This window comes from Somniosus microcephalus, chromosome 6 (genome assembly GCF_052327205.1).
Source record: "Somniosus microcephalus isolate GS21.2 chromosome 6, FLI_Smic_1.0, whole genome shotgun sequence".
Classification (NCBI taxonomy): domain Eukaryota; kingdom Metazoa; phylum Chordata; class Chondrichthyes; order Squaliformes; family Somniosidae; genus Somniosus; species Somniosus microcephalus.
The window spans coordinates 51261747-51278179 of record NC_140992.1 but is presented as its reverse complement, the minus strand read 5'-3'; the positions used below and the strand labels follow the sequence as shown (position 1 = coordinate 51278179).

Below are 16433 nucleotides of genomic sequence, written 5' to 3'. Positions count from 1 at the left end.
CACTCCTTCCCCCCCCCCCCCTTTCCTTTTGTTTCTCTCTCACACCTGGCAGCTATCTTTTGCCCTGCCAGTACACTTTACACCTAATCCCAGCCTATTACCATCTCGTCTAGCTTCTAATCTCTTTTACTTCTTTTGTTTCTTTTATTCTTTTGTCCGATCGCAGCCCTGCCTTCGATCTAGTTTCTTTTCTTTCCAGTTTTGAAGAAGGGTTCAACCCGAAACATCAACTCAAATTTCTCTCCACGGATGTTGCCTGACCTGCTGAGTTTTTCCAGCATTTTCTGTTGTTATTTCGGATTTCCAACATCTGCAGTATTTTGCTATCGTGGTAATAGTAATGTTGTACTCGTCTCCAATTGGCACTCTAAGAGTCATGTGGTTTTGCTGTTCTCATACCTTTAAGTTTCTTTTTCCAATGTTATACAAAGAAATTTCAAATTTCCATTAATTAATACATTTCCAAAAGATAAAAGTGGCAATAAAGAAACATACCATCTTGGAGCTCACGACAAGATAGTGCGTCATCCAAATCTCGAGCAGTGGCTGGATCAATCGTGAATATGCATTCGTTCCTATCAAAAAAAATGGCAAGTTTGACCTCATCTTGACTGACTAAAGGCGAGCAAACACAAGTTTCTGGAAAACTACACAGGATTTTGTTAGATGCTGAAGAACGAATAGTGTCTGTAAATTTTTCAAAAATTGTTTACAGAAATCCAGTTTTGTCAATCGCAACTTTGAAACTCGAGAAATGTTGAGACAAAAAATAATTTGTGATTGTGACTTAACTATTCCAACAAAAGTATATGAAGCTTCAATGCACAAGCAATGTCACTTGCTAGAGTACTAACTCTTCAAAAGGTAGATTTTAGCTATTTTACCTCGGTAACTATAATACTGGAGTTTTGGATTCTCAAATGGGGCATGACAATGCCCACTCCCATTCCTGCCTGAAATTGATACTGACTTCCACTGGGGTGGGGAAATGGACATTAAATCAATCTCAGCTGGAATAATTAGGCAAGGAAAAGGAAGAAAAGATAGCTGCCCAAATATAGTTTCTTCACACTTCACTCAAGACATCTTACTGTTTTGACTATTATTTCACTCATCATAGTAAGGCCTCATTATGAGATTACTACCACATTATGCACTCAATTTTGTCAAGTGCAGTACATAGCTAGTTAAACTTTACCCTTCTGAACAGCATGTCCACAGTTAACATAACCAATGAGAAGATTCATCTTCTAAAATTAAGTCCAGCTGATTTAATCAACAGAGCTTTTTCTACAACATTCGCAAACATCTAAGCGCGTCACTTCTCTAGACAAAATTTAGATTAGGTTTGGTTTTGATATATTGAGAATTGTTACTTTTTTATAATTTTTCTAAATGATTAAATTTACCCACCGAGTTGTCTTTTGTGCCTTTAAATGTCTTGCTGAAAGGTTTTATTACAAGGGTTCAACCTGATTCAAAAGTCTGGACTTCAACTGGACATTTTATTACCTGAAAAGTTGACAGTTTTCAACTCATCTGGTCATTCTGGGCATATGCATGAATTTCCCAGCGTACTTGAAGTAAAGAGTGTTTCCCCTCATCCTGTTAAGATTTTTAAATTTCTTAGCCTTTTCCAAAAAAAGACTGTGAAACAAATTAGATTGAATTTCCAAGCTTTATTTGAGGCAAAAACTTGGCACAAAACTCAGTAACGTAGTAAACAGTGAGGAGGATAGTCGCAGACTTCAGGGGGACAGAGGCAGACTGGTGAAATGGGCAGACACATGGCAGATGAAATTTAACGCAGAAGTGTATGAAGTGATGCATTTTGGGAGGAAGAAGGATGACAGGCAATAAAAAAAACTAAATGGTACAATTTTAAAGGGCGTGCAGGAACAGAGAAACCTGAGGCTTCACATACATAAATCTTTGAAGATGGCAGAACAAGTTGATAAATCTGTTAAAAAGCATATGGGACCCTTGGCTTTATAAATAGAAGCATACAGTACAAAAGCAAGGAAGTTATACTAATTTATGTTAAACCTTTATAAATCACTGTTTAGGCATCGGCTAGAGTACTGTATCCAATTCTGGGCACCACATTTTAGGAAGGATGCCATGGCCTTGGAGAGGGTGTAGAGGAGATTTACCAGAGATGAGTGGCTTCAGTTATGTAGTGAGATTAGATTAACTGGGATTGTTCTCCTTAGAGCAGAGAAGGTTAAGGAGAAATTTAATAAAGGTGTTCAAAATTATGAGGGGTTTTGATAGAGCAAATAAGGAGAAACTGTTTCCACTGGCACAAGTGACAGTAACCAGGGAACACAGAATTAAGATAATTGGCAAAAGAACCAGAGGAGAGATGAGGATGAGTGGGTTATGATGATCTGGAATGCACTGCCTGGAAAGGTGGTGGAAGCAGATTCAATAGTAACTTTCAAAAGGGAATTGATAAGGAAAAGTAGGCAAGGCTATGGGGCAAGAGCAAGGAGTGGGATTAATTGGATAGCTCTTTCAAAGAGCCGACACAGGCACAATGGGTTGAATGGACTTCCTTACATGCTGTATCATTCTATGAAAACTCAATTTAAATATTAACAACTGCTCCTTTCCGATTAAAAACTGCTCACTTAACCCACAATGTTGAATCGTACACCTGCTAAACAGCAGCTGTGCTTTCTTTGCTCACAGTTAAAATCAAAAAACAAATACACTTGTTCTCAATTAAAAGGTTGACAATTCAGTAAAACTCTCTCCCTTCTGAACCATTTTTGAGACTTGGGATTTGTTTTTACTGTATAAACTTATACATCATGTAAGCAATGAAGTGTTGAGCATTTTGAAGTCATTTTTATTTCTTTGCATAAGTGTGTGTTTATTATTAATGTCTGTTTAAGACAACACACTGATTAATAGTGCACTAAATGCTTTAAGGCAGGAATGTACAAACAGGAACCAAATAATGACCAGAAAAGTTGTTGGGGGTGCCAATAACTGCCAACAGGTCACAGAAGGAAGCGATGCCGTGTGTGGGGTGGGTGGAGAGGCAGGAGCGATGGCGTGCGCAGAGGGTGGGAGGGATGTCACGTGCGGGGGGGGGGGGGGGAGGCAGGTGGGATGCCGCGTGCGGGGTGGGTGGGGGCCATACCACGTGTGGGGTGGGTGGGGGAGCAGGAACTATGCCATGCGCAGGGTGGAGGGAGAGGAGCAGGATCCTCTACTTGTTTGGCCTTGGATTCACCAGAATGATTACAAGGGTTCAAGGGTTAAATTATGAGGATAGGTTGCATAAACTTGGCTTGTATTCCCTCGAGCTTGGGTGACCGAATAGAGATATTTAAAATGATTAAAGGACTTGATAGGGCAGATACAGAAAAACTATTTCCTTGTGGGGGAGTTAAGAACAAGGGAGCACAATCTTAAAATTAGAGCTCGGTCATTCAGGAGTAAAATCAGGAATCACTTTTCCCACACAAAGGGCAGTGGAAATCTGGAAACTCGCTTTCAAAAAGCTGTTGAGGCTAGTTTTATTGAGAATTTCAAAACTGATTATTGATAGATTTTTGTTAGGTAAGGGTATTAAGGGATTCAGAACCAAGGTGGGTAAATGAAGTTAAGATATAGATCATTCATGATCTAACTGAATGGCAGAAGAGGCTCAAGGGGCTGCATGGCCTACTCCTGTTCCTATGTTACTACAGTATTTATCTGGGCTAGTTCTCTTTTTTATCTAATTAAATTTTGTTGTTTTGCATTCAAGTGTCTTCATCTTTGACTATTTCTATTACTTTTCAATTTCTGTATCAACCCATAATAATGTTATAGTTGCTGTTCCTTAGATGTTCCCCGACCTTTGTATTGCCCATCATGCCCCATTTCATTACTTAAAATTACATTTAGCACTACCTCGTTCCTTGTTGGGCAAAAACATAATGAATAGAAAGCAGTCATGAATGCAGAAACCCCTCTTTACCTATTACCTCAGTCTAGAGGTACACATTCACAAATCACAAAGTAGCGACGCAGGTTAATAAGGCCATAAAAAAGCAAACCAAGCACTGGGGCTCATTTCTAGAGAGATAGAACTGAAAAGCAGAGAAGTTATGTTAAACTTGAATAGAACCTTGGTTAGACCACACTTGGAGTACTGTGAACAATTCGGGTCTCCATATTATAAAAAAAGACAGGCAAAAACTATTTACTAAAATATCAGACTGAGAGGTTATACCTATCGGGAACGATTGAATAGGCTGGGGTTCTTTCTCTGAGGGGTGACCTGATAGAAATCTTTAAGATTATGAAGGGGTTTGATAAGGTAGACATAGAGGGGATGTTTCCACTTGCGAGCGAGACCAGCAATTGGGGCCATAAATATAAGATAGTCACTAATAAATCCAATGGGAATTTAAAATTACTTACCTAGAGTGGCTAGAATGTGGAGCTCACTACCACAAGAAGTAGTTAAGGCGAATAGCATAGATGCATTTAAGGGGAACCTAGATAAACACATGAGGGAAAAGGAATCGAAGGATATATTGATGGGGTTAGATGGGTGGGAGGAGGCTCGTATGGAGAATAAACACCAACATTGACCTGTTGGGCGGAATGGACTGTTTCTGTGCTGTAAATACTTTGTTTAGCTGCGCATCTGCATTTGACTGAAGTTGCAGACCGATTTGCACATTGTTAACGGTGAGCATTGTTAGCCTCACCATTATTTTTACAGTAAATTCTGGCCCATTGTATGGGACTGTCGCACTGAACAAAAAGTTGCCAAGTGGCAACAAATTAGACAATTTTTAAAAAATCGGGTATCACATATTATAACTAGTCAATCTCAGTGGTATTACATACAAGTCAAAACCTATTCAGTGTTCAAAATTTGTATCACTAGGTTCCCAAAGAATGTGATGACACTAAACTCAAATGGTGGATAACAGAGGCTGCTACTACAGCAACATGGGAGATATTTTAAAAAACAATAAAATGGAGGATTAAAATTCGAGCTTATGATGCGGATTGTTTTTGATATCATACAATCACAACAGAAAAAGTGAACCCACAGAAACCAACACAAAGACAAGCATCATGATTCACTAATGACAACAAAAAGATACTCGTGACCAAGGCAGCACAGCTAAGTAGACACGAGTGAAAGAATAAGTTAAGAGAACCAGCTACCACTGGATCAATAAATTCATAGAGCCACAATCAAACCAATAAATGATTGAAGCAAAGAGCATCAATGAATTGATGCCCTCTTTCGACTTTAGACATTGCTGCTTCTTGCCTGTGGCCTGTAACTGATTTCTGCCACTTTCTCCAGCAACTTACTTTTCAAAGTTCTGCACGATTTCTGTCACAGTGTCACAGGTAGTGTGAAGCTGCAATTATGTTGTGACAGGCAAATATTTCAAATCAAATCAAATCAACTTTTATTGCCATTGTTAGTGCACAAGTGCAGTACAACGAAATGTAGGCTTGCGGCTCCCGAGAGTGTACATTTAGATTAAGACATTTAAACATTCAACATACATTTGGCTTGTAATACATTAACATAAACAGAATTGCCATTACAAATGTTTACAATCGCAGTTTCAATTGTAAATGTCAACATAAAAGCATTAGCAAAAATCGTGACAAAAAGTAGGTGCCATTCTCAAGACTTGTAATAACACATAGATTTTATTTCCCAGAAAGGATAGGAAGTATTCTCCCTAGACATTGCTTTTTATTTAAGGGTTAGCTAAAAGCTCCAGTAAGCTCGGACGATGGAGTCTCCCGTCAAATCAACGTCAGTTGTTGTGGCTGCGCTGATAGGAAAAGAGCCCAATCCTTGACACAAGTATATGACGCACCCAGATGAGGCGATTAGAAGGACTGCATACTAAGCACAGCAGCCAGATCTCGCAACTTTGCAGCCTCCAATTCATTCAAACTGACCTAGCATACGTGATGTCATCATAGTCTGTTATTAGCTGTGTCTTCCCAAGTGTCGGGGTTAATACTGCAAGATTTTAAAGGTGGCCTTTAATCTGTCTTTAAAACATTTCATCCACGCATGTCTGTTGTGATATCCAGAAGAAGACGGCTTTGGAAATTCTATAATCAGGCATGCGAACAACACATCCAGCTATTCCTGAAAAGGGCTCGTCTGTCACTGAGGGAGGATATGAACGATGCTGTCGCTTCAGGATCAACATTGAACGACCATCACCCTCAAACCACGTGCACACAAGTTAGTGGCTAAATAATCCCATCACCACTTGCCAATCACCAAAGGTCTGGTGATGCCGTATGATGTCCAGATTGTGTTGCACCTGAGAAATCTATACATAGAGTGGATTATAGTGAGAAAAACTCTGTGCGGTAGCTGGCCCCACTCTCTTGTCCGTAGCGAGCACTGTCTGCTGGTGAGGAGTGACTCAATGGCAGGACCAGTCGGCATGGATGCAACACATTGCGAGCAGGCAAACATGAAAGTGCACAGACTGAACCCATTTATGGGCAAGGTGACGGCAGCCGTGGGCCAGGGATGCGCTACAGCGCTGGTCAGATGACAGGTGATAGTCCTGCAACACCTCTGTCGGCTAAATACTCAGTCCAGTTATTGACTGGAACCCTCCAGACTGATTGCCAACAAAAGCTCATACGGTCAATCTCCCCAGGTTAAGTTTTACTACAAGACCAGAGAAACAGCATCTCTATCATTATGTGACACAGGATTTTTTTTATATTGTTAAAATGCATTCAGTTGAGATGAAAAAGAACATATTACCCAGGATTCCTGTACTAAAAATAGATTACTGGACTCTTTGGCAGAAAACACGTTCAAAGCTAAAACTTGAATGTGAAATTTGAAACTGCAATCAAAAGTCTTCAGGAAAAACTACCAAATTTTAGATTTACATTTATTTTGGACATAATGCAGACAGTTTTACAAAATCAGAACTGGAATCAAATACTTTCTCAACTTAATATTTAATGCTAAAACTAGTTTAAAAAAAAAACAATCTTTTCGCAAATTTAGTCCTAGAATAACAAATACCCCCAAAAGTGCTTTCCTTTTAAGTTTAAAAAAAGTTCATTTTTTACTACCAGCACATATTGTTATTATAACAATAAACAAGTGAGCGGTATTCTGGGCCAGAAGTTTTTTATAGTACTAAGTGAGATTCACCAGTTTACAATGCAGATGCAATTCAGCTGTAATCTGATTAAGAAAGAATTACACTATTTATAAAAGTGTTTTAAATTACATTTGTTGAAAAGAAAACATAACTTGTTTTGTTAGATGTACAATGTTTCCATGGCCACAGTATTACTAGGGAACAAGGAATGACTGTTGCTAAGCTCGTTCTATAGCACCTGCGATATGTATGTGGGCGTGCTGGTCTTCCAGTCCCAAATGTCAATATCCAAAAATCTTTCTAAAAACAACTATCATGGATTTCATTTTGAAAATGTTAACTACTTTGGTAATGAAAAAAATGACTCTTAAAGGGGTTAACATGATAACACCAATTCTCTTCATTATTTCAGGAAAAAAAATTGTTTCAGTGCCTTCCCTTTGCACAAAATATCAAAATTATCTTTTCCCACCATACCTTAGTTATAACAAAAAGAAACGTGCACATTTAATACAACTATCCACTCAAAGCAAAAAAACAGCATTACTTTTAATGAACCATTATAACATTATTTGGTACTGCCAAAATTGCTCACCATTCAATGCAAAGATAAACCCCGGCTTCTATTCTCTACTGCTAACTGTCTTCTTAAACCCTTCTAGCTGTCTCCTCCATCCTCACCTCTAACAACAAGTGTGTGGAGCTCATGGACTTCTTTGTCTCTAAGATGGAGACCATCCGTTCAACTGCCTCTGCCACTTCCCTTCCTTCCCATAGCCCACCAGGCCAAACTTCCTCTGAGGATCCCCCCTGCCCGAGCCCTGAACTCGCATCTTTCTCCAGTTTCTCTACGATCTCCCCTCATGACCTCTCCGTGCTCATCTTGTCCATGAGACCCACTTCCTGCTCCCTCGACCCTATTCGTCGTCATCAACCCTCTCCACAAAAAAACCCTTGACAGCTCCGTCCTTGCAAACTACCACCCATCTTCAACCAACCTGTCCTCGCCAAAGTCCTTGAACGTGTTGTCGCCTCCCAAATCCATGCCCATCTTTCCCGCAACTCCATGTTTGAATCCCTCCAATTAGGTTTCCGCCCCTGCCACAGTACCGAAATGGCTCTTATCAAAGTCACAAATTACATCCTTTGTGACTGTGACAAAGGTAAACTATCCCTCCCTGTCCTTCATGACTTGTCTGCAGCCTTTGACACGGCTGACCACTCCATCCTTCTCCAACGCCTCTCCATCGTCGTCCAGCTGGGTGGGACTGCACTCACCTGGTTCCATTCTTATCTATCTAATCATAGCCAAAGAATCACCTGCAATGGCTTCCCTTCCCACTCCCACATCGTTACCTCTACTGTCCTTCAAGGATCTAACTTTGGCCCCTCCTATTTCTCACCTACATGTTGCCCTTTGGCGACATCATCCGAAAACGCAGCGTCAGTTTCCACATGCACACTGATGACACCCAGCTGTATCTCACCAATACTTCTCTCGACCCATCCACTGTCTCTAAATTGTCAGACTGCTTGTCTGACATCTAGTTCTGGATGAGCAGAAATTTTCTCCAATTAAATATTGAGAAGACCAAAGCCATTGCTCTCGGTCCCTGCCACAAACTCCGTTCCTTAGCCACTGACTCTATCCCTCTCCCTAACATCTGTCTGAGGCTGAACCACACTGTTCGCAACCTTGGTGTCATATTTGATCCTGAAATGAGCTTCCAACCACATATCCGCAACATAACTAAGACCACCTATTTCCATCTCCGTAACAGCGCCCATTTCTGCCCTTGCCTCAGTTCATCCGCTGCTGAAACCCTCATCCATGCCTTTGTTACCTCTAGACTTGACTATTCCAATGCAGTCCTGGCTGGCCTTCCACGTTCTACCCTACGTAAATTTGGTCATCCAAAACTCGGTTACCCGTGTCCTAACTCGCACCAAGTCCCGTTCACCCATCTCCCCTGTGCTCACTGACCTACATTGGCTCTTGGTTAAGTAACGCCTCGATTTCAAAATTTTCATCCTTGTTTTCAAATCGCTCCATGGCCTCGCCCCGTCCCTATCTCTGTAATCTCCTCCAGTTCCACAACCCCTCGATATATCTGCCCTCCTCTAATTCTGCCCTCTTGAGCATCCCTGATTATAGTCGTTCAATTATTGGTGGCCGTGCCTTCTGTTGCCTAGGCCCTAAGCTCTGGAATTCCTTGCCTAAACCTCTCCGCCTCTATACCTCTCTTTCCTCCTTGAAGACGCTCCTTAAAACCTACCTCTCTGACCAAGCTTTTGGTCATCTGCCCTAATTTCTCCTTATATGGCTCGGTGTCAAATTTTTTGTTATAATACTCCCGTGAAGCGCCTTGGGATGTTTTACTACATTAAAGGCGCTATATAAATACCAGTTGTTGTTGGAATTCCATATTTGGCTTAAAAATGGAAAGTGTTTCTATAATGGGAACACCAATGTCCATTCTTTAAAAGTTGCAGATAAATGTATTGTGCATCCCTGTTAATTATGTAAATCCAATCAACAAAGTGTTGCACTACAAGTGCCAAATACAAATGGGTTTGAGATGCAATCTGCAGAAACATCATACCTAAATGCTAATTTAAGGAAATGGGTGGTTCAATTTACAGACAAACCATGATTAGTATTTGAAAATTAGTACAAGTAACTGAAGTCAGATAAAAGAACACCTTCTAACCTTTTTGCATAGTTTGTTTTAAAAAAGGCTATTTTATGATTTTCTTTGTATTTTTCTTGTAGAATATGGTATCTATATTGGCAACATTTCCCAAAATATCTTTGTGTCTGAAAGCCAATCACACCAGCTGCTGATTGCCGTCCAAAATCATCAGTTTTCAAATGACTGCTTACATGCATGTCTCGCACAACACTGAGATCACCATAGCAACAAGAAAACTATCCAAGTGTTGTAGTGAACAAAAGAAAACTCAGTACCAGTATTACAATACTCTCAAAATGTTTTACAACTCTTTTTTTTAGAAACTTGCGATTTATTTTAAACTCTTTCTGCAGTGCGAAAATGTTATTAAAATGGTTTATAAATCCGCTTTATATGAAAGTAATGTGGATTTTGAACAAAATATATCCAAAACGGCTCTATTCAATTCAATATAAAATTCCAACTGCATAATTGCATTTTTCCATGACTTACTTTTACATATGGCTTTCCTCCATGTTTGACGCAAGTTCAACTTCTATACAAATAGGATATTTATTTGCATTTCTCCGAGGCAAATCACATCGGATGATGTTCCTTGAGAATTTACTCGAGGGAAAAATTATCCATGATATTTTCACTGGTGAAATGCAAACAATATTGTCTTTATCTTCCGCTCTTATTCTGTCTTTATATAGCTCTCACGCACTTTCTCTTGTTTCTAGGTTTCTCCTGCTCTCTCTCGTCACTCTTTCTGTAAACCTTTCACAGTTCTTCTCTCTGTCTTTATATGTCTCCCACTCTGTATTTCCCTCAAACAGCCTTCTCTACCTTTCTGTCTATCTGTCTCCTACCCTCTCACCTCCCCAAAGACCTGGAGGCAGACTTAAGGGGCTGGATTTTGTGAATGGAGACGAGGATGGAGGCGGGACTGCGGCTTGTCGCGTCAATATCCCGCCTCCATCCTCGTCTGACCAACCAGAGGGATTTTCCCGATTGACCTCGTTAAGCCCACCCTGCGGGCTCAGCAGGCCAATTAGGGAGGAAGTCACTGACGGAGCACGTCAACGTCAGACTTTCTATCTGTCAAGACTTCTTGAAAGAAGAAATGTCAGCGTCTGACAGTTCTGAAAAGCTGTCAAACAGTGACATTCTCTGTAGTTTGATGAGTCCTTGTGTTCAGGACTCATCAAACCTTTCAACTTTGTAAATTTCACATGGCTGTTGGTTCGGTGGATCCAACAGCCAGCCTGTTAAATTGACAAGGAGGATGTCGGGTCTCCCGATCCAGTGCGGCTGAAGGCTGTAGGAAGAAAACAAGGTAAGTGAACATTTAAAAAAACTTATCACTCACCTTACATACTTACCACTCCACACTTGCACCCATCACTCACCTCTACATCTTACTTCCAGGTGTCTCCAACCGCCGCAGACCTCCTTCACGTCTCCTCCAACCCGGCGGGGTTCTCCGAGGTCGGGAAGCCTTCACCTGTGTCGGTAAAATGTCACTAATCCTTTTTACTGCCTGTTAATAGGCAGTTAAAAGGATTAAATGCCTTTCCCGCCTCCAGGAGACGGGACCCGAAGCAGCACATCTTCCCGCCTCCTGGCAAAAGGGCACGGAGGCGGGTTTGCTATCCGCCCCCACTTTCTGCCACTTTCCTGTCTCCAAGCCCGCCTCCTCAGGGCTTGGAAAATCCTGCCCAAGGTGTCAACCCTCTAATCGCTATAGAAATGATCTCATCTCTATGGGTACATTGCAGCATCTCTTTTCTCAGGGAATTCTGAAACTCCCTCCCCAAGAGTATGACCATCACAACACACTTCAGGCAAATTACATACCAGGACATAACTCCCATCATGATCAGTGGAAACAAAGAAAATACAAGCAAGAGCTTTCCTCAGCCAAGGAAAGGAGAATGTGTCTGAAGATAATGCAAAACATCAACGTTGCATACTTCTAAGACATGCAATAACTTTCCTCTATGGGGTCCACTTATGGCATGGGATCACAGTTCTGCCAGGTAGGTTTGCCACAGAGTACTCTTGGGGACTAAAAGGAATAAAATCCTCTCCTGGCGTTGAAGTACCTAATAATAAATGAAATCTTTCTCTTATGTTAACTACTGCAGTGTACATAATCCCCTCAACAAGAGCAATCACATTGTTGACATCTTGGGCAAAATCTTTTGAAATAAAGAACTTACATCTCTTCCATTCCTGCATCAACAGGTGTTACCCGAGAGTTTGTCTCTGACTAGGCCAATCAAAGTAGAGGGAAGGTGGCATATTGAGGGAATAGGTTTATGGAAATGGTGTCAGCCTCGCACTTGTTTTGAGACAATGAGAGTCACGCTGGAGCACGGATATTTAAACTCACTTTAGGCCTTCATCATGAAAATAGGTCTTCATTAGCTAATGTTCCTAGAAGCTCTTGAATTTGGGAAGTATTAGCCAAGTGACCTGTCCTCACGGTTTGTTAGTTTTTGTCAATGGAAAAGCACACATATCTCAATATTTTCCTCTGCGCATTAGTTGAAGGAAATTCATCAGCATGTTTATGAATTCATTATAACTAACACAGAAGACATTTTCAGGGACAGGGGCCGCGGAATGTTTTTATTATATAGGAGGAGGGCCTCGGAAGCAAAAAGGTTGAGAACCCCTGCTTTACATCACCTAAACAGACAAAGGGGTCCTTAGTTTAACAACTCATCTGAAAGAAGGCTCTTACAAGTCAGTACTGTACTGAAGCATCAGCCTAGATTATTTTCTCAAGTCCTGGAATGGGGCTTGAACCCACAGCTTATTGGGTCAGGTAAGAATGAAACCAACTGAGGCAAGTTAACACGTAATACCCATAGAAACACCTACAAAATTACTGTCTTTAGGAATAGAGGTCAATCCCATACTCATAAATTGGGCAGTAATACTGTAGAATTACTCAACACAATAAACTGTTCAGTTAAAAAGCAATACATATATTCCCCCCGCAATAAACCATTTCCAAGGATGGTCAAATCTCTAGTTTTAGTTTCAGTCTTCAACAAGATGCATAAATGAAAGCCTACTGTACATGTCAACTAAACACAGCATGACCAATTGGCTTTTATATTGAACAGATACTTACCGTAAATCTTTACGTTTTCTGAACTCTTCATTCGGGATGGTCCATGGTAGAGATTTTGGTAGACATTCCAGAGCCTCATCAGGGAATTCTGAGAAATCCACATCATACTCTATAAGGATGCCCTCCGTTTCAGGTTCAATTTCACCAGCCTGTCCTAGACTTTTGGTCAAATGCCTGTTTACAAATAAACACAAGACAAGCAAATTTGTATCGTGCATTCCACTTTGTCATTGCCTTTGTTACTTCCCATTTGTTTGTACGGTCTCAATCCTTTAACATAATTGTCAATATGCTTTGCCAAGCTGGTTAAGCACCCTGGTTAAGGATTAAATCTCAGCTGACACTGCATTAACTTCCTCACACCATTAGACTCATTGGGGGGAAAATTCAGTTGGTTTGCCCCTCCCGTTAGCGCCTTAAGAGGGCGCTAATGTAAGGCGCTAATGGGGCGCAAAGCATCTGGCACCCGTGCGCAGCGATGTTTGTGGCGCTCACGAAATTAACTAGATATTTTGTGGCGGCGCTAAACACTACCAGCACAATCTCCTGCGCCGGCAGATCGTGACGTCAGTCGAGAGTGTAACACCCCGAACTGGATATTGAGTGGCGCCCCCTGTCTTACCGCCTGCCACTAGCAACGACAGGTTGAGGGGAGCGTTTTGCAGTCGGGAAGGGACTGGGCGACCGCTTCCTGCCTTTTTTTGTCAGCGAAATTTTTGCACCACGCATTCCGAGAGAGAGAGAGAGACTGCAGGAGATATTCAAAGCTGTGTTGAGGAGTTTTGGGTACTGAGCAGCACTTTGCAGGTTCTTTCTGATTTGATCTTCCTTGCATCGATTTAGAAGAGACTATGGGGGCTGCACTCTGAGCTCTTCCCTGGGCCTCTCCATTGTTCTTTCCAACAGATTTGATGTACAGGTCTCTCCAGGCCGAGATTCAAAGCTGCAATAAACAGGGTGTGGATGGAGAGCAAGATCGACCCTCCCCTTCAAGAACTGGCTGGCGCCAGTGTGTCTGTGTTCCATTGCTGACTGACATCACATGAGCTTCGCCAGCACCTCGCTCCTCGGCCTTTGCGCTTTAAGACAGGTGTGCAGCGCCCGATTTAGTGCTCCAATCACCTCCAGGGGCAATAAAAGCCAAGTTTGCAGTCGGAGGCGATAATTAGCAGCAGGCGCTAAACTTTGCACCTGGCTGATAATTGCGCCCCAAATGGGGCGATACTGAATTTCTCCCCCATTAACTCTACTTCTGCGTCAGCCTTGGCTCAGTGGTAGCATTCTCACCTCCGAGTCAACACCAACTTGCATTTATATGGCGCCTTTAACATAGGAAACGTCTCACGGCACTTCACAGGATGACAATCAGACAATAATTGACATTAAGCCAAATACAGAGCTATTAGGAGGCGTAACTAAAAGCTTGGATCAAAGTTGTAGGTTTTAAGGAGAGTCTTAAAGGAAGCGAGAGAGGTGGAGAGGCAGTGAGATTTAGGAAGGGAATTACAGAGCTGAGGACCTAGATGGCTGAAGCAGCGGCTGCCAATGGAAGGACGAAAGGAGAGAAGGAGGCAGAGCTAGAGGAATGCAGAGTTTCTGAAGGGCTGTAGAGCTGGAGGTGGTTAGAGATAAAGAGGGGCAAGGCCTTGGAGTGATTTGAACACAAGGATGAGAATTTTGCATGAGAGTTGTTAGTAAATCGGGAGCCAAGGTAGGTCAGTGAGCACAGGGGTGATGGGTGAGTGGGACTTGGTGTGGGTTAGGATTCGGGCAGCAGAGTTTTGGATGAGCTCATGTTTACAGAGGGTGGAAGATGGGAGGCCGGCCTGGAGCATTCGAACAGTCGAGTCTGGAGGTAACAAAAACATGGATGAGGATTTCAGTAGCTGATGGGCTGGGGCAGGGGCAGAGACGGGTTATGTTACAGAGGTGTAATGGAGAGGATACAGGGTCGGAAGCTCAGATCAGGGTCAGATAGGACGCTGAGGTTGCGAATAGTCTGGTTCAGCCTGAAACAGCGGTCGGGGAGGAGGATGGAACCGGTGGTGGGGGCCGAAGTCAATAGCTTTGGTCTTCTTGTTCGCAATGTTTAATTGGAGGTAATTACGGGTCATCCAGGACTGCACGTCAGACAATCAGGCTGACAACACAGAGGCAGTGGAGGGGTTGAGAGAGATGGTGGTGAGGTAGAGCTGTTGTCAGTGTACATGTGGAACCAGTCTTCGGATGATGTCACCGTCACCTTCTCAAGGACAATTAGGAATGGGCAATAAATGCTGGCCTTGCCAGTGATGCCCACATCCCGTGAACAAATAAAACAAAGGGGCAGCACGTAGCTAAGAATTAGGAGGGGGCCAGGATTAGATACTTGGGGGACTCCAGAAGTAACAGTGCAGGGCAGGAATAGAAGCCACGATTGGATTGGTAAGAGTGGAACCAAGTGACAGCAGTCCCAATGAGCTAGATAGTGGAGGAGAGGCTTTGCAGAATGAAAAGCAGAAGAAAACAAAGAATGTGAAAAATAAACAACAGAGAAGAAGAGAAAAGCCAAAGACAAGACAAACAGAAAATCACACGCAGACAAACAGCTACTAAAATAAAACTGGTAAGAGACTGTTTCCACTGACTTTCACTAAGCAACGCTATGGTAAGACCCACAAGTGAGATTTAAAATGTTTTAATCTATTATTCTACATTCCAATCATACTAATTAACATTTAAACCTATCTAAATTTAAAGATGTTTAGGAATTTCAAAATGAAACTTCCGTACAACTGTCATGTATAAATAATGAAACATAACTACCATACTGTCAATAAGTGTGGCAATAACCATGCGTCAGTCCCACTTGGTCTAACTTAGTCACTGTACCACACCACTAAGCTCAAAGAGCACAGCACAGGTACATAGCTGTAGTACTGACCCAATTCCTCTATTGTAAATGGAGTAGTTACTTTTCAATGACAATCTTAGACAACAGGTATGTTTAGCAGTCAAACTTGAAACACATGAGAGTTTCTGCACACGAACTTTGAGTTGATGAATTGCATTTGTACAGCACACCACAATGGAAAGATGTCTCAGACGCTTTACAATGTGAAGAAGACCATGGCGACTAAGCAGGAGGAACAGGTTTATGTAATTAAGGGATGGAGCAAATACAGGGGGAAAAGAAAAACTCTTTACAAGAGAATTCAATGACCTAATCACAAATTAACCATTAAAATTAGCAAAAAATATGCAAAAAATATGGCATTTAAATAGTACAAACGTGTTCAATCCAATTTGCAGCAAACTAGGCATAATTCACTTAGATGTTCATTACAGCTTATTAATGGCATATTTTATGAATATCCTGAGTGGGATTTTCTAATTTAACATGGATGTTATCTATACATTATCTCATCATATTTCACCTGTTGAAAATCTCAGACGTTCCAACGTAGAATTGATTCACACGAGAATTTACAAGTTGCAAAC

At 41.6% G+C, this 16433-nt stretch overlaps 1 protein-coding gene across 5 annotated transcripts in view; it reads right to left on the bottom strand.

The window, feature by feature from the left end:
- Positions 1-16433, bottom strand: part of dis3l2 (DIS3 like 3'-5' exoribonuclease 2) — a 380300-nt gene that overhangs the window by 223298 nt on the left and 140569 nt on the right. For all 5 annotated transcript variants that reach the window (XM_085990207.1, XM_085990206.1, XM_085990205.1 and 2 more), the window contains exons 9-10: positions 12954-13127; positions 496-575 (exon numbers count right to left, since the gene is read on the bottom strand). In XM_085990207.1, the coding sequence (XP_085846333.1) occupies positions 496-575; positions 12954-13127 (254 nt within the window). The remainder of the gene's footprint in view (positions 1-495; positions 576-12953; positions 13128-16433) is intronic.